This window comes from Neurospora hispaniola (assembly GCF_033458365.1).
Source record: "Neurospora hispaniola strain FGSC 10403 chromosome Unknown B0T23scaffold_2, whole genome shotgun sequence".
Taxonomy (NCBI): Eukaryota; Fungi; Ascomycota; class Sordariomycetes; order Sordariales; family Sordariaceae; genus Neurospora; species Neurospora hispaniola.
Genome location: NW_026944407.1, coordinates 4,541,061 through 4,558,522, shown reverse-complemented (window position 1 = coordinate 4,558,522; position 17,462 = coordinate 4,541,061). Strand labels below are relative to the sequence as shown.

The 17,462-nt window shown below is 50.5% G+C and overlaps 4 protein-coding genes and 2 non-coding genes across 6 annotated transcripts; 3 read left to right on the top strand and 3 right to left on the bottom strand.

The window, feature by feature from the left end:
* Positions 1-306: 306 nt before the first annotated feature.
* On the bottom strand, positions 307-1,111 carry B0T23DRAFT_426939 (uncharacterized protein; the record flags this gene model as incomplete). Its single annotated transcript, XM_062840026.1, has 3 exons — positions 307-535; positions 869-982; positions 1,068-1,111. The coding sequence occupies 3 exons, from the start codon at positions 1,109-1,111 to the stop codon at positions 307-309; spliced, it is 387 nt and encodes a 128-aa protein (XP_062696145.1).
* Positions 1,112-1,863: 752 nt separating this feature from the next.
* B0T23DRAFT_t95 lies at positions 1,864-1,936 on the bottom strand. Its single transcript has one exon. It is a non-coding gene; the product is annotated as a tRNA-Arg (tRNA).
* Positions 1,937-2,871: 935 nt separating this feature from the next.
* B0T23DRAFT_95789 (NUDIX hydrolase domain-like protein) lies at positions 2,872-3,847 on the top strand. Its single transcript, XM_062842046.1, has 3 exons — positions 2,872-3,057; positions 3,202-3,407; positions 3,477-3,847. The coding sequence occupies exons 1-3, from the start codon at positions 2,955-2,957 to the stop codon at positions 3,639-3,641; spliced, it is 474 nt and encodes a 157-aa protein (XP_062696144.1). The 5' UTR covers positions 2,872-2,954; the 3' UTR covers positions 3,642-3,847.
* Positions 3,848-5,900: 2,053 nt separating this feature from the next.
* Positions 5,901-9,376, top strand: B0T23DRAFT_95779 (fungal-specific transcription factor domain-containing protein). The gene is made up of 4 exons (XM_062842045.1): positions 5,901-6,315; positions 6,407-6,955; positions 7,009-7,371; positions 7,425-9,376. Exons 1-4 carry the CDS (start codon positions 6,097-6,099, stop codon positions 9,264-9,266), a joined length of 2,973 nt encoding a protein of 990 aa, XP_062696143.1. The 5' UTR covers positions 5,901-6,096; the 3' UTR covers positions 9,267-9,376.
* Positions 9,377-10,528: 1,152 nt separating this feature from the next.
* B0T23DRAFT_t94 lies at positions 10,529-10,629 on the bottom strand. Its single transcript has one exon. It is a non-coding gene; the product is annotated as a tRNA-Leu (tRNA).
* Positions 10,630-11,974: 1,345 nt separating this feature from the next.
* Positions 11,975-16,201, top strand: B0T23DRAFT_309912 (uncharacterized protein; the record flags this gene model as incomplete). The annotated part of the gene is made up of 3 exons (XM_062834550.1): positions 11,975-12,346; positions 12,428-13,599; positions 13,681-16,201. 3 exons carry the CDS (start codon positions 11,975-11,977, stop codon positions 16,199-16,201), a joined length of 4,065 nt encoding a protein of 1,354 aa, XP_062696142.1.
* Between the last annotated feature and the right edge of the window lie 1,261 nt (positions 16,202-17,462).

The window sequence follows — 17,462 nt, the reverse complement described above, 5'->3', positions numbered from 1 at the left end:
GTTCTCTTTCAAGTGACGGAACCCGCTAGGCCATATACCTTGCTTGCCTGGGGATAGAATGCCCTTGGGGTCCAGTGTGTACCGTCCAATATGGTATTTCTTCCCTCATTCGAATTTTTGACTGGTGAAGACTTAGCTTGATATTCTCAACAAAGAGGTTGTAGCTGTGTCCGTTGAGGTTCGTTCAAGTCCGCAATCAACGCTGTCAAGTGAACATCAGCATCTCTTCGATCCTGCTCTCGACGTGCCAACACTCACCCATGTGGTTGACATGCGCTTTATATATGTCATACACCCTTTCTTTCGCTACAGGAAGAAGCCTTCGATGAAGGGACTGTAGGTGAATTTGGATCGAAAAGGCGTTGGGTGGCTCGTTGGCCGTGATCCCCATTGTCCCATATGGACGAGGTTGCCGGAGGCAACCATGTCTTCTAGGCCGGCGATATACTGTGTATGGGGATGGGTGAAGAGGGCGCCAAGCCCGATGCCGCAGTCTAGGGTCTTGAGGTCGATTGCATTAGAGTATTTCCGTTGTCTAATACAATGGTAAGATGGGAGAAGGAACTCTGATTCCCCATCACACTACACCCAGCCCAAGCTCGCCGTGCTTGGCCAAACCTTCGTTTAGTATCCGATACGATGCCGGTACAGATCAATGAACAGTCACATCGGGCTCCATGATCGCGTGGTAAATTGGTCATTCACTTCGATAATTCAGTCCATCCTATGCAAATCCAGCGTACCGAAACGGTTCACTCTCGGCACCGGTCCGCCATATATCAAGCTTTTGCCCCGTGAGAAAGTTCATAGTGGGATGGCGAACTTGTTGACAATCTTCAATATGGCGCTCAGCTAGTCCGTTACTGACTCTGCCTCGCGAAGGTTGTACGGGTCGATGTAACCGGAGAGGGCAGAGTCGATGAGGACGGCATCTTGGCCGAGAACGGAGATGAGGGTTTGGATGGCTGTGGTCCAACGGGCTCTGTGAGTGGTGCCGGGTGAGAGGACGGGGTTGATGGGATAGTGAGGGGTTGCGCTCGTAGGTGGCTTGGTGACTGGCTTCGTACGCGGGATCGGAGTCGGGGTAGGTGCGGGGGATTGGGGTTAACATGGCTAGAGGTACCAAGGTATACTACTGTTGGTGATCAGCATTCGAAAGCAGTGTGACCTGACCATGTGAGAGGCGTGTGTCATGATCTGCCCTGCAGAGATCGTGAATCATCTGAGATATTGTATGGGGTTATGGAGGGAAAACAGTATCACAAATACAACCAAGCCTAGAGTTCTCCCAATTTCCCCTCATCATGGTGGTCTTCAGTGATGCTGCATATATCTGTTATAGGCAGCGGTTAACATGAATTAAAGCGTAAACGGCATGATTCTGGATTGCCGCGAAAGTTCTCGGGGATAAATCTGGCCAGCAACAAAACTGTATCGGAGTGCAGCGAAATATGTATGTAGAGTCTTAGGGTACCTAGAACGTGGAGGCCAAGGGAATAAGGTTTCGCCCGCTGTGACGCGGCTCCCAACTTGGAGGCAGGGAGGTTCCGAAGTCCGGGAGTGTGACGAAAATCGAGAGACTGCAGTGGTGTGTTAAAACTCAGCATCGCGTTGGCGATCTATTGTCCCAGACATGACATCACAGTCCGGCTTTCAGAACATGGCAAATCGCGTACGCATGACTAAGCAATCTTCCACGATGAGCGGTAACTCACTTGAGATACAGAAAGCTGTACACTATCATGTTGCAAAGCTCGAACATAGCACTGATGATGCCCGAAGATGGAGCGAAGATCGCGCAAAAAGACAAGATGGAAAAAAAAAGAACGGAAGGAGTGTGAAACAGCACAAAAAGTACTTGAAAGCCCGACGTGGGAATCGAACCCACAGCCTCAAGATTAGAAGTCTTGCGCGCTACCGATTGCGCCAGCCGGGCTGTTGTTGTTTCAATTTGGTTTTGTTTCAGTCTCATAAGGTGTGGAGGCGGCAAAAACAATCTCGATCCTCTTCCCATAACCGCTCTGTCAGTCGGCTGTTGACGGCCAAAGTTCCTCGCGCCCAGGAGCATTTGTTTTTTGCTCCACCAGAAACATGGGGTCCCGAAAACATGGGTGCACCATGATGCAACCGTCTACTGACGTTGTGCGCTTTGGGCACTTCGCTTTCAGTCCGTCGGCAAGGAGTTATGGTAGCTGAGACCACAAGCCAAGGCACTGGGGCACTGGGGCACTGTGGTATTGACCGCCTCATGTTCACTCCAAGCGAGGTTGTTAGAGCGATTGTACAGCCGGTCAGCGCGACCAAGTTTCGGATGGGAGATACCTCCAATTGAGCGTACACTAGGTACGTTCGGCTACGCCAGCTTTGAACTTGATACCGAACTTGGAATTCAAGGGCATTTTCGGTGGACGGCGATGGGAATTGGTACACCTTCCTTTGCTGGGATGTACATGACTTGTTAGCTTGGTAGGGTAGCGCTACAAGAAACGGGGGGTGAGTGGGCCAAAAGTCAAGTAATTTTTGTGTCAAATTTAAGGTTCTTTGCTACCCTGGAGAACCACGCTAACAAGTCATATCCCAGCAGAGCCCGGTGTACCTTGTGGCCCCACACAGTCGTTGTAACGACCCGGGCTGGGCCCTGGAGGGCGTTCTCCTGGGCGCAGCAGCGGCGCGGGGCCGCCTTGCGGTACTGCAACACCGTGTCAACCTCACGGCTCCGGTACGCGGGGACACCTTACCGGGCACAGCCGGAGCTTGTCAGCCCGGAGGGGCATTGAGTCACATTGATACGGCGGCATCCAAGCTCCTTCATCCTGAAATATAAGACTGGCTGACAGTGCGCATAATCAAACGTAGGGGTAGAAAAGCAGGACAGCGGCGGGTAGCGATATCACTTACCAAGCCAGATTAACATAGTAAGCCACCAACCGAAAAAACACAGCAAGTCGAATAATATGGCATCACAACAACCTGTCGTCCGGGTCGGCGTCGCGGCGATCATTAGTGATGCGGAGGGGAAGATGTTGGTGGGAGTGAGAAAAGGGTCCCATGGATCGGGTACGTACCTCCTACGTCTAGACAGCCCTCAACTCTTTTTCCTTTCCCTGTCTGTTTCACAGACTTCACGGATGTCACGGACCTCATCGCATCTTCCTAATAGCATCGCTTTGCTGACATGAACCGCCTTTAACCGGGCAACAGGAACGTTGCAATTTCCCGGTGGCCATCTCGAAGTCGGCGAGGACTACTTGGAATGCGCCGAGAGAGAGACGCTTGAAGAGACGGGCCTGAAGGTTAAAGCCGAGAAAGCTTTGGCCTTCACCAACGATATCTTTGATGCGGAGAAGAAGCACTACATCACTATCTTTGTTTCCTGCCGGAGGGATGATGAACAGAAGCAGCCTGTGGTTAGTCCATGCCAGCCAGTTGTCCATATTTTGGAGGAATGTGCTCGCTGACTTGCTTGTCTTCTCAAGGTAATGGAGCCGGAGAAGTGCGAGAGCTGGACGTGGAGAAGTGAGGCTGAGCTGAGAGAGTTCATGGTCACTGAGGAGGGGAAGCAGCGGCTCTTTTTGCCCATTGTCAACTTGTTCAACGATCGCTTGTTCAAGGAGTATGGCAGTCTGACGGCTTCGCTTTGAGAGGGTCCATGGCTGAAAAGTCACATATCCGACTGCAGCGCATTGTTCCTTCGATACAGCAATATGCAGTTCGCCATGATGAGAAACAGCTAGCTCGTGTTGTGTTTACATCCGAGTGGTAGTCATGGCCAGAAAAAAAGGGGGAGGGACCGTGCGCATAGTGTTCATGACATCAAGCGTTGGCGCAGATCCAGTGTTTGAGCGAAATACACTAGATCTGGAATTCTGGGGTTCCTTACTTCGTTACAGCTGAATCTGGCAATCAGTTTCCTCCGAATGTAAGGTGAGGATGTGGCGGTTCAGGTGAATACGGCTGATATGCTTTTGTTTCTAGGGGCTCACTTTCTGTTCACTTTTCACTCAAGCCATCTCTCCACTTGTTCCAATTGCAGCCTACCAGGACAGTCTTAGACGGATCAGACGTGACCGCATCTCAAAACAAGCATTGCCCTTTTCCTAAGAACCTCAATGTTCTGGATGGCTGTGGAAACTCGTGTCCGCCGTGATGTGCAAGACCTGTTGGGCAACGTAGAGCTTATGGGGTCTCTCAATTCTGTGGAGTGTGCGTGGAAATTGCTAAAGTGTGCCCCTCCAGAAAAAAAAGGCGAGGCCATGGAGACTTCTGACCCATGCTGTCCGATATGTTCTATATGCACCTGGATAAGGACGAGTTAGTTTACTGACTGAAAAATACTTCATTCAATGTTGTTACGGTTCAGGGATCCGTTGAGCTGCAAGCTTTGGGTAAAGGAGGAGACTCAGGGGGTTATGTTGACTTTGTAGCCAGCTGAGCTTCCCATCTTCTCACCACTCGTTTCACGAGGCCTGGCCATGAAAGTAAACGAAGATAACCTCCACCGCGCAGCAACGGAGAATTTTGACAAGAGAAAAAGACGGTGAATGAATCACGCAAGAAACAATTCATCACATGACACCGCAGAGATCAAGTGTTATCCGATAGAAAAACGAAAAGAAGGTCAATGGCGAACGCCCCGCAGTGCGGTCGGTTTGGGTACGTACACCGTGCAGATTGCATCACCCCAAGTGAGGTGTTTCAACCATTATGGCCTAACTGTGTTTTTTTTTTATTACTCTTCTCTTTTAGTTTTCTTCTTTTCTTGGTGTCGACAGCACGGGCCTTGATCGATTTCGACAACCGTCTTCTGTTTTTTCATACCGAGGCCCTGGCACATCAAGAAATTACGGTCTATTTACATGCACTACTTAGAATGATACTTTCCCGACAGAGCCTATCATTGACCGCCTTCTTCCCGCTTCCTTGGAGAACATAAAAGGGCGCTAACTCGGGCAGGTCGGAGAACTATCGGACCCCTCGCCGTCTGAAAAATGGTTTCGCTTCTGGACTCTGAATTTTTGACCTGGTCAGTCTGCGAGCCTCGGGCAGCAGCGTGTTGCAGATAGCTTCTACGCACTCACCCTGGCTGGCCCTGAAACTAGCGAAAACTGGGACGTGCTCTTTCTTGTTGTTCTCCGGGTTTTCCATCTTCTCAACAACCATCATCCATGCTGTGCCCGACAAATTATGGACGATTTAAATCGATCACCAGCACACGATGCTGACTGGCTTGGCCGGATCGAGTTAGCCTCTTTCAGGAGGAAGCTCCGAGTCCTTTTAACAGGGAGCCGCGACAGACAAAGCAGAATCAGTTAAGATAGTACGTACCTCGCATACGCTATCATCCCCACAAAAAGATCAGTCACTTTCCGCCCCACCCAGCCTATCCCGACAGAGCTTGAAGAGGGACTGGCTGCGCTCCCGTCTGGCGTGTGAAGTGCGGGAATGCGGGTTGTGAGTGGTGAGTGGCAGGCTGTAAAGTGTATCTCCTCCCGTGCTTTGCAAGGCCTGCCTACTGCTGCCACTCTTCCCTTGTTAGGGTCACTCACTCATTCTCGTCGATCTAGAAAACACCCACGGCTCGAGTTTCATCATCCACGGTCCACACTCACCACTCTTCGGCTTGCACACCACACAAAACGAACGCCCAGTGCCATCATTACCTAGTTGTCCCCCCTCCATCCCACCGTTGCCCTGCCCGCCCTGAATGCTCCTCCACCAGACTCCTTCGCCACGGTGATCTTGTCATCGAAAAACCCCATCCTCGACCCCCTCGCCCAGCTCCTGGCACCACCACCACTTCGCCAATTCCCGCCTCTCGCAGAGACCGACTCCAACCATAACCCACAAGTCAGCAGGAATCCGTCTTCAGCTTGGATTCCACATTGACGCCATCCAGGACTGAGCAGCTCTTTTCTCCTCCGCCTCGAACCCGCGGCAGGCAGTCGAGTCATTAGTCGGGCTGCCAGGCAAGTCAGGCAGTCAGCCAGCCAGCCAGCCAGTGCTTCGCGGAGCTTCGCGGAGCTTTATCGTCCGAGTAGGGACGTCTACACCGAATCCGTCCCACAACGCTCGCCGGGCACTCACAGCTGCGCCATCATGCCTATCGACGACAACCAGAGCGCGATTAGCGTCGCCTCGGAGGGGAGTCCATGTGTCGACCACCCATCCATTGGACCCTCCCATGATAGCTTCGACATTCACCAACATCATCTTGTCGCCCACCACCCTCCACCGGGCGCTTCTGTTTATCCCCCATCGGCTCCCTTTTCCGGTGCTCTGAATCCCCGGAGTTGTGTAACATGTCGGAGACGCAAGGTTTGTCGCTCTTCCGCTCCTCACGCCCCGTGCCGCCTCATGCTTTCCGTGGACCCGTCTGCATGTCATGGACCCGCTGACACCTTTTTAGGTTCGGTGCGACAAACATATGCCATGCTCCAACTGCCGGAGAGCACAGATTCCATGCATTTTCCCGGCCCCTGGTCGGGCGCCGCGACGACCAAGACCAAAAGACCCGAATGCGCCGTCGAAACAGCCTTCGAGCGAGCGGGAGCTGGAGCTGATGAAGCGCCTGCGAAAACTCGAAGGAATTGTCGAAGAACTTAGCGGTCAGATCGAACTTGAGGCGGTGCGACACCCTTTTAGCTCCAGCAACTCCCCTGAAGGCACCGGAGGACACGATGCGGACGGCCACGCGCCTGGTGCAACCCGAGCCGGCGATAAACCTGGAACCCCGAATGGAAGCAATCTTGGCAAGAACTCGCCCTCAACTGGAACCGGTATGGGCGCAGATAAGAGTGGCGCACAAGGTCTGCAGACACAACTCAACAGACCTCCTTTTGGCCCATTAAGGAGGATATCATCAGACATCCACAAACAGTTTGGTCGCTTGGTCCTCAACGAGAAGGGTGTCACCAGATATGTCAGCAGTGGATTTTGGTCTGCAATCAATGACGAGGTAGGGCGTTCCCTCTTGTTACTTCCCCATGCATGAAACTCACCCAGACACAGCTCGACGAAATCCGCCGAGAAACAATAGAATGCGGTCAACATGATTCCGACGTCTCCGACGACGAGGCTTCTCCTGAATCCGTCGACCAACCCGTCAGCCATTCAGATCATCAGTCTTTCATCTTCGGGTACCGCTCCGCCGATGTCGACTTGAGACCACTGCACCCGCTCCCATCGCAAATTCCATTTATGTGGCAGGTATTCCAGGAAAACGTCGATCCAATACTCAAGGTTCTTCATGTCCCTTCGATGACCAAAACAATACGCCACGCTCGGAACAACATGGACAGCCTCACGCCTTCGACCGAAGCCTTGATGTTCGCCATCTACTATTCTGCCGTTGCCTCCATGGACAAAGATGAAGTATGCCCACCCCTGTTACCCTTTGTTTGTGGTTCTTGTCTTACACTGTATAGGCCAAAATGAACTTCGGCGCCGAAAAGGACTATCTCGTACAACAATATCGATTCGCTCTTGAACAGGCCCTGGCGAGAGCCAATTTTACGACGACACCCGACATCACCCTCGCCCAGGCATTCCTCCTCTTCCTCATTCTCGTTCGCCGCCAGGATGACACGAGGTTCGCTTGGACCTTGACTGGCCTACTTATTCGCATTAGCCAGGCACTGGGCCTCCATCGTGACGGAACGAACTTCCCCAACATCAGCCCCTTCGAGGTCGAAATGAGGCGCCGTATCTTCTGGGCTGTATGTATCTTGGATCTCCGCTCTGCCGAGGATCAGGGTACCGATCTCACTCTCGTCGACCGTACTTTTGATACACAGCTTCCTCTTAACGTCAACGACTCCGACATTTCGCCAGATATGAAGGATTTCCCAGAATCACGAGACGGACCGACGGACATGACATTTTCCTTAATCCGGTACGAGATCTGCACTGTGGCGAGACGTTTGCACACGGCATCGTCCGCCATGGCGCCTGTCTGCCCCGGGGATGCTGCAACCTCGCTAGAAGAGCGAGAGGAAATGCTTGCCGACCTACACAAGCGTGTTGAGGAAAAATACCTCCGGGATCGCTCTTGCTTGGATAACCCCATGTACTGGGTGGCTGCGAACATCGCGCGAGTGCTGGTTGCCAAGATGACCCTAATAATCTACCAGCCCGTGCTATTCCCAGGACCAGACAACGAAGAGTTGTCGGATGAGCTACGGGAACGTCTCTTCAACTCCGCTATCGAAGTATTCGAGACGAACCACATCCTTAATACCGACCCAAGAACCAAGCCATGGAGGTGGCTATTCCAGACATACACACAATGGCCAGCTGTGGCGTATCTTCTAATCGAAGTTTCGCACAAGGCTTGGGGCCCTGCATCAGAGCGCGCTTGGGGTGCTCTAAACTCGGTGTATACAGCACCAAAAGAGTATGAGCTTGAGAAGCTCGCATCCCATACAGCTGTTTGGCTCCCCATTAAGAAGATGTACTTCAAGGCCAAGAGGCATCGTGAAGCGGAGACCGCTCGTCTTCGTGCCAATCCTCAAGCTGCCATGCAGCTCGAGCTGGAAGACCAGTCCAGACCCGCCCCGACCACTTTCGGAGCATTGTCAGTTACAGAGGAGATCAGCATCACTGTGGCCCGTGAACGCTGGAGGAAGCTTGTCAATGCGCCGCCCTTACCAGTTGAGCCGGTGCCACCCCCGAGGCAGCCGACGCCCGAGATCCCACAGACTGTACAACAGCAGACCAACGAAGTCCACACCAATGACAACAGTCACCCTACAGAGAACATGAATGTTTCAAAACCGGAGATGATGGACTTTCTAGATCCCACCATGACCAACCAAGGGTTTAACCCACAAGAATTCATCCCTTTATGGCGGGGGCCTCCTTTCGACCCGAGTCGTCCACCTGTCTACGGATTTTCCAATGGCGACATTCCACGAATGGACAGCGCGGCGAACTTCAACCCCGCAACAATACCCGACTTCAATCGCAGCACCACACCGGCACCCACAGGCAGTAATCAGCTGCACCACACGCCTGGTCCAGGGCCAAACATGAACACAGCTCAGGGGATGCAGGTACAGTCGCCCGTGAAAGACGAGAATGCCCCATGGTTATGGCCCGGTCCGGGGTTGCCCGAAATGCTCCGGGTACCTAATTTCCAGGTTGAAGATATGGACGTTAATATGGACGAGGGTTTCGACTGGCAAAACTGGCAGGAGAGCCTTGGAAGGTTCGAAATGGAAACGAATGGCGGGTCAACGGCCACCAGCACTTGGGGCCCAGCAATCTAGAAACAAAAAGGAGTATATAATAGATGGAATAGCGTATTGGACGATCTTGTTTTGGTTAATCCCTCGTTTATTGGCTGGACCATGTCAGTCTTTTTGCATGCCGTACTTTTGGAAAGCTAGGACGAGGCTGCTTTTGTCTGCGTAAGGAGTTATGTTATAGATACCCGTTGACCTTGCCCAACATCCCTCCGTCTGCCCGTATTGCATGCATATATGTATCTAACTGCCCATACAATCGCTAGCCTTCCCCGAGTTTCTCGATGAACATCGTGCCACCATGTCTGATCTCATGTCTATAAGACAGCCATCATCAGGCGTTGATGCCATTGGCTCGGTATCCGCGTCGAACCAAACCTCTACTGTTCTCCGTTTTCTTGCACATCAATTGGCTTCAGATTTGCTTGTCCCAAGACCTGCTAAATGCGAGCCATACGACTAAGACTTTAAGACACCCCTTTGACACCTTACCATCGGAGGTGTCTGGAATATCGGATAAAGCGTGCATAAATGTATGTACTTTTGAACAGTTTGCGTTTCGGTTTTCTCTGTACTCGCGTAAGACTATCACTCCTTGACTCCTTCATACCAGATCATCGTTGAGTGGATTCATGGAAAGCCAATTCGATGCACGAACGAACAGCAGAATCTTTGCCTAGACTTTTCTGAGTGTGATTCGAACTTAATTAGAAAACGTGTACTGGATTACTTGTAAGCCTGGATTGGGAAAGTCAACAATGATCAAATATCTTGTCGACAACACTCGCACCATTAAGGTCGTTTGAAAGCAATGGTCGCAACATGAGGCCTTGTTTAGTAGTCATTTGGTCATACTTGTGGAACGCGAGGGAGGATCAAATCTTGCAAGATCTTAAAAAAGGAAGCAGCCTTACAATTTCGCTTCACAGATATTGCCTACCAGATGGGCTGTCCTCGAGCTCTCGGAACCAAGGCTCGACGACAGTTGCCTCCATGAACTCGGCAAGAACTCTTCGACTTTAACATGGCTTTAGCAACGGTTCCAAGGGACGGAGAAAAGCTTAAGAGTCTTGAGGATTGATGAATTACCAAGTAATGTGGACAGACTTTACACTAGTCCATAGCGCGGAATGAAGTATGAATACTAACCGGATAGCGCTTGACTAATAATGCTGTGCGAAAACTTTCATCAGGGGGTAAAATATAGTAGAGTCTCACCATTTGAAGTCGTGGAATGTAAAGATAGTGAAGATATACAGCCGTGCGTAAATAGGAAAAAAAAAGTTTGACAAGAGTGGGATTCGAACCCACGCCCTTTCGGACCACGGATATCTCGGATTAAGGGTTAACCTTAACGTGGCGCCTTAGACCGCTCGGCCATCTTGCCTTAAGATACACATTAGCCAAAACGCTATAGTCTATAAGCAACTCTTTTACCTACAGTGTATGACCACGCCTACTAAGTTGGCAGTTGTAGAGTGCTGCACGCAACCTGGAAGGTGCAATGGAGCGCATGGATTCTGGTGTGGTTTGCTGTAGTATTTAACCAGTGGTTACAGTGAGAAACCGTTTAATAATTAACCTAATCGACCAACCTACCATCTCCTTTCCTTCCACCCACGAACCTCGAGTAGCAGTGAAAACTGCGCATGTCAAAAATACTACCGAAAACGGAAACCTGGGCATTTGATCGATAAATTATTTTTTTCTACTGTAATCTGGTAATCTGGCCCGTGCGCTGGCGCCCCGAAAGAGAGGTCTGAGCGCTGAGATAACTTTTCCCTCTCTTTATCGACTGTAGCACTCCGTTGAGTAGGGCTTGTGTTCTGATCCAAGCACTTCCACTCGAATCTCTCGTCAACTTCCTAAGGCCCCGCGCCCTGTTATCTGCGCAGCATAACAACATTTTTGACTTGCCGCCCCGTGGCTTTGCAACTTACTGATGCGTTACGCTGCAGGACGCTACAGGACACGATCAGCCACTGCCACATTGAACGGGAACTCGTGGTCTCGTGCGCTACTTCGCCTATCAACGCTTTTCTGATCCATGTACTCAGCTTTTCATCCGACCTACCGATCCATGAACAAATTTCATCGGTTTTCGGAGGGCATTGGATTATGCAACAAGGACGAGTTCATTCGACACTTGCGAATCTCTTACGGCCTTTCAGAGTAGGGCTATGTCCAGTCCAACTCCTAGCCAACCACCGCCGTCAAGCTAATGCTTTGATCCGACGGTTCACTGTTTTCATATTCGGTACATTCTCAACCAGGCGGGTGGCTCAAAAATGCCAACACCATACAAATTGATCCCAATGCAACCTTGACTAGGTATTCATTAGGCACCATCCAGACAGTAGGGTTTAGAGACCAGGCTGTGCCTTGCTACGAGCTTGTAATTGGCAGCTGAAAGATGGCGATGAGCCATTGGATGGGCATATATGCTCAACATGGTGTCTGGTGGTGGTGGCGTCAGCAATCAGATTGGCAATTACAACCGGACGGGGACTCAATCGATTGCATGTGTTCTGATCTGTTTCTCAGATTGCAGCCGGCCAGGGCTTCTTCCCACAACAACAAGCTGAAGATTCGATCCGTCAACGCTTTCTTTCTTTTTCTGAAAAACCAGTATCGACTTGGTTTTTTCTACGCTCAGCGCCCCTGGATAATCTCGAGTTTCGACACAACTCAAAAGCAACATTCAGCCCTCGGTGACTTGCCATGTTATCAGCATGGCTTCGAGAAGCAGCGGTGCACTGATTTCTTTACCAGGGCCTAGCCAACTGGCACCCGAGCTTCGGCTTGCTCAGGCAGTGTCTGAGTTTGCGCAAGCCCTTGATGGAACGAAGAAACAGGAGTTCATGAGGCTGCAAGCTCAATGTGCCAGCTCACCCCCTACTGCCTCAGAGGTCATCATGATGACCGAGCAGCTAAACCGAGAGGGAGCTCGACGACACGCATCTTGGACACCGGCATCAGGAACACGTCTTGGCGGCTTTCTCAGCCGAATACAAAAGTTTGCAGAGGCCGGAGATGTCTTGATCGGGGGTACACAGAGTCTGATTGCTTCCGGTGTATGGATGGCTGTAAGGGTGTCGCTGGAGGTATGTATGACTGGCCTGACATTAAATCTGCGATCTGAATTCGTTGAACAGAAGGATTGACTTGACACACAATTCCTTAAGGCCGCCGTGGGGCACTATGCCTACTTTGACCAGGTCTCCTCGATGTTGATGAGGCTGACCCGGTCCTGGTCCGTTACCTCCGAATTTGCAAAGCATTTCCCCAATTCAGCTGAACTGCAAGCCTTATTCTCCGAGTACCTTACCAGAGTCGTCCGTCTATGCCAGCAGATTCTTGCGGTTGCTGAAAGATCATCATATCTACTATTGGCATCATCTTTGTTTTCTACCTTCGACAATGAATTTGGACCAATCCAGGAGGAACTGAACATGTACGGGGCTCTGATCGAGAAGCAGTTCACTCTGCTTACCAGCTCGCAGGCGGCTGACAGACAACAAGCAGCAAGAAAAGAGACGGGAGGGATGATACGCCGCTTTTCTAAGGCGTGGAGACGACAACACATACTCGAACAAAAGCAACACCTTTTGCAAAATCTATCTCCCCGACAAGGTCAACAGGATGCAATATGGAGACGAGAAAGAAAGCGCGGAACCGCGAATTGGATTCTTACTACGTCCGAATACAAATCTTGGAAAGCAGGGCACCAGCCTGTGTTACGAGTTACCGGGCACCTTGGCTGCGGCAAAACTGTTGCGCTTGCTACCATCATCGCTGACGCACCGATGGAAAAGAAGAAGCACGCAGGCTTCATTTGCAAAAGAGATGATCCACACACGCTGGAAGGATTCACTATTCTGGGAAGTATTGCCCATCAGTTGCTGCAATCTGGAACAGTCCGTCAACAATGGGAAACATTGATCCAAGGGAGTCCTGATACCTTTCTTGGGTCACTGACCGTTAACTCCATTGTGAAGCTTCTGCAAAGCCTTTTGCCGCGGAACGAAACCTTTTGTGTGATTCTGGATGGACTGGATGAATGCTCAGAGGAGGATGTGGAAATCGTTTTACAAGCCTTACAGGACCTTCGCCAACAACATCGAATATCTGTGTGCTTCTCGACAAGACTGGACGCCTCTGGCCTTCCAACCGAGCTGACACAGGAATATTTGGGCACTGCTGCCGATCTGTCCTTGAACAATGTCCTGCGTGATACAGAAATCGAGGAGTATATCAGATTGGAGGTACAGAGACGTAATGCTCGCCGTGAGCCACAAATGAGCGATGAGTTGGTGGAGCAGGTTACGAAGGCGCTGGCTGTGGGAGCTCAAGGAATGTGAGTTATACGCATGATGGTGAACAGCTTCTGTTGACATACATTGTTCGAAATTTCTGACCATGGTTATTTGCTTTACAGGTATCTTTGGGTATCACTTCATATCGAGGCCATATTCCCATCCTATAACGAAGGCGTATTGACCAATGAGTTGGTGCAAGACATACTACATCATTTGCCGAAAGATCTTCCACAAGCCTTCGATCAGGCGCTCGACCGCATCCCCGACCGCCGGTACGGTGATCGAATATTTCAAGTGGTTGCTGTGGCGGAGACTTGCCTTACCGGGGAACAGCTGAGTGTTGCACTCACTGTCCAACCCGGTGACCCTACCTGGAATGGGGCCCGGTTGCCTCACAGTCCCAAGCAGGTTGTCTCTCGCTGTGGTGGTGGATTGCTGGAGCTCGACGAGGAAGATGACCAGGTTCGATTCATCCATCACAGTGTGGTACCGCATATGGGAAACCGAAAAGTTGGAACGGACGGCAGGAGCCTTACGCGGAGCTGGATGGCCGATGCAGAATCCTTCATGGGATCCGTCTGTGTAACGTATCTCAACTTTGCTGACTTCGACAAACGTATGACTTTGAACAGAAAAGTCGATCCCAGTTCGATTTCAGAGAGACTAAAAAAGGAAGCATCAAGCTCCAACCCATTACTGGCCAGCATGGTTCGACACCTCAAAAGGGACAAACATCGAAGACCGGCGCCTGAACAACTGAACGTCTTCATGACTTTGCTAGAGGTTCAAATACCGAAAAATGAGGCGATGACGTGCTTCCTATCGTACGCCTCTAAGTATTGGACTCGACATACAGCGCACCTCACCGAGGAGGATGCAGCCAAAGTCGACATATTATGGAGGGCGATAATCAACGATAGACCGCCACATGTTTGGGTTCCGTGGAATACATCTCTCGATGGTGAAGGAGGAATGATTGAGTATGCGCTCAACAAGTCGCATGCGTACCTCTTTCGCCATATAATCAGGAGTCATTCACAGAATAATCACGTCTTCATTGGGACATGTCAGTGGGTCTCGGAACAGATCCAGAACGATAAAGAAAAAGTCCAATGCCTGGACGAGTTGAAAGAGCGGTGCATTGTTGCTGGCCCTTCTTTTGTTGCAGCAGTCTACTTCCTTGTCCTACTAACTTCAACTCCCCTCGAGAATACCTCTGCTCAATTCGCGCTTCACATGGCCAGAAAGCACTTGATAGGAATTGGAGTTCAGGGCGTGGTAAGCCACTTGTGGGCCTTGATTGAAGAGACACGCTCAGCGGCATCCCTATATAGAGGTACCAACTCTAAAAGCGCCCAAGTGGCTTTGGCTGCAGCTCTCACTGTCTTGGCGCTGCTCCGAAGAACGAGAAACAGTCCAGATCCCACCGAAGACGATGTCCTCAGGTTCTCAGACATTCTTTCAGAAGCCGCAGACGACCATTGCTTCAAGATAGTTTGGGATAACCTCCCCAAGGTAGCTGGATGGGCATCAGATCCACAATCCCTGGCATCACAGGCATTACAAAATGCAATCGCGCACAACAACTTTGACCTTCTTCGGATGATCACAACGAACATCTACGTTGACTTGTCTTTAATCAGGGACGTACTGCAAAGGGCCAAAGAGAATGCCGAGTCGATCTTTCGCTCGAAAATAACCTCGCTGTTGAACCTTACAAGTCATTCGAACAAGGTGTGGTTTGTTGTGGATGACCACGTTCTGGAAACCATTCGAATACATCTGATGAACGACGATTACAAGCAGGCCATGCAAAGCATAGGGGGGTGGCTCGATCGCGAGAGGTCGAATCATTCATCTGTACCGGACCTGAGCCTTCTCCAGAAGATCATTGAATGGACGATTAGTTACCGATGCGATAAAGTCCTCGAAGCAATGCCTTGTTTGTCGGAGGCAGTAAAAGCTTGGCCGACAATTTTACTCGATGTCATGACTACCTATGCACAGCCTGAAAGAGTAGGAAGAGAAGAGGACCTTGAGAGAGAGCGTAAAATCTTTTTCAAGTTGGTCGACGAAGTCCAGAAGCTCGAATTCAACGATATATACCTCACAGGCTCGGATAGTGGTCCATCCGTCGACTCGCAATGGACAGCTCTTCATGCGGCAGCTTTGTGGCAGCCATACGCCATTGGTGCGGTCCTGAAACTCTGGCCAGGCGCAATACACCGAAGGACCACGCATGGACTCACGCCTCTTGCTGTGTCAATATGCGCACGACCAAAACAAAAAGGTCACTCTTCAATACCATCTCTAGGGCCGAGGGTTCTCGCTTTCCTCAAAGCAGCTACCACTGGTGAAGCCGAAGCGCTTTGCGGAGATTCTCTTCTTTCCCCACTGCACTGCTCGATAGCGTGCTGCCCACCAGACATAACGCAGATTCTAGTTGAGCATGGAGCTACAAGTAGCGTTTCTTTAACAGATCCCGAAGACTCCAAAACCTACAGGATCCTCAAGATAATTGCTTTGCTGGAAAGTAAAATCTCTTGGCGCGGCACGTATATGACATGGAAGTCACGGTACAAAGCGAATATGTCGCTTGAGGATTACTACAAAGATAAGCTCCCGCCGTCTACGACCTGAAGGATACAATATCAGCTTCATCTGAAAGTCCTCGGCTTTCAAGCGATGAAAGTGAAACGTCCCCGGATATTTTACGAGTTATAAAGAAATCTCTTATCTCTGCGCACAAACTTCGACAGTGATTGGAGAGAACAATTGGCTAGCACAGCACACGAAGTAGTTATAGCAATGTATTGTCACAAGCTTTCGGCCATTTGGCTGCCCGAAGCAACTTCAGACACCCGTCCTAATCAGTTCATTTGCTTTGTTACCTTCCATGTTGCCTTTGTCGAGAAAGCCCAGCTGCATAATAGGAATTTTTCTAAAGTTGGTGGACTGGACCCTTGAGCCTCTCCAAAATCGATGCCCGGAACCTGAGAATAACGAGAAGAACAGAGGCATGAACCAGGTTGTATAGTACTTGGCACACACAGTACTATCCGGCATTAAGCTGGAAATGAGGGAGATTGAGACACAGAGACCGTGAACCCCTGCAGTACATTATCGTCTGAAGAAGCTGCGGATGACGCTAGATTGCAGCCATAGGCGGGCATATATACGACCACGAGGCCTCAGCTTGCCAAGAAGGCGGACGGAATTGCACATGCTACTTCAGTTACTGAATGATAAAGGTTAAACCTGCCTAGAGATAATGAGTCTACTTATCTTTACCCAGTCAGGTGCTTACCTCTAGAGATAAGTACTGCCGGACTTACCCCGTCTGTACCTCAGTCAGTCAGTCAGTCACTGCAATCCACCCCAATTCATCAAGTTCTACCCGGCAACTGCATCTGCGGTCGACCTAGACTCGAGTTTCTAACTCCGGCAGTCACGGAAAAGGACGGACGGGTACGAAAGAGGCCAGGATCGAACGAAGTATCTCCTTTAGATGACTGTTAGAAGGGCCGGGTAGTAGAGCAATTGATTTTACCATAGTTAAAATTCGAGCCACTGACAGAGATACATATCTACAACTACCTTCTCCGTGACCCTTCACTCCTCAGCTTCCTTCCTCACCTGTACTCATCCATGGTCTTGTTTCCTATGCGATCCAGTCAGGAAAGAAGTAAACATCCCGTAACGAAGAAGAAGGTGATGATGATAGCATTGATGATGAAGAGACGGAGGAAACATGGCACTGCAGCACAGCATACGAACGAACCTCTTGATGTATTGTCAAACCAGACACTTCAATTTTTTCTCCGACGCCATTTCAATTTTAATGAATGCTAGGCACATATGTGCCTAGGTAGTCACTTAAAGCCTACCTAACTATAAGGGT

Excerpts from the sequence above, each read along its gene's own strand:
- B0T23DRAFT_95789 (XM_062842046.1), top strand. The coding sequence starts at position 2,955 with ATGGCATCACAACAACCTGTCGTCCGGGTCGGCGTCGCGGCGATCATT. Across the intron at positions 3,058-3,201 it reads AAAAGGGTCCCATGGATCGG|GAACGTTGCAATTTCCCGGT; the intron begins GTACGTACCTCC and ends ACCGGGCAACAG. Across the intron at positions 3,408-3,476 it reads ATGAACAGAAGCAGCCTGTG|GTAATGGAGCCGGAGAAGTG; the intron begins GTTAGTCCATGC and ends TGTCTTCTCAAG.
- B0T23DRAFT_95779 (XM_062842045.1), top strand. The coding sequence starts at position 6,097 with ATGCCTATCGACGACAACCAGAGCGCGATTAGCGTCGCCTCGGAGGGG. Across the intron at positions 6,316-6,406 it reads TAACATGTCGGAGACGCAAG|GTTCGGTGCGACAAACATAT; the intron begins GTTTGTCGCTCT and ends ACACCTTTTTAG. Across the intron at positions 7,372-7,424 it reads CCTCCATGGACAAAGATGAA|GCCAAAATGAACTTCGGCGC; the intron begins GTATGCCCACCC and ends TACACTGTATAG.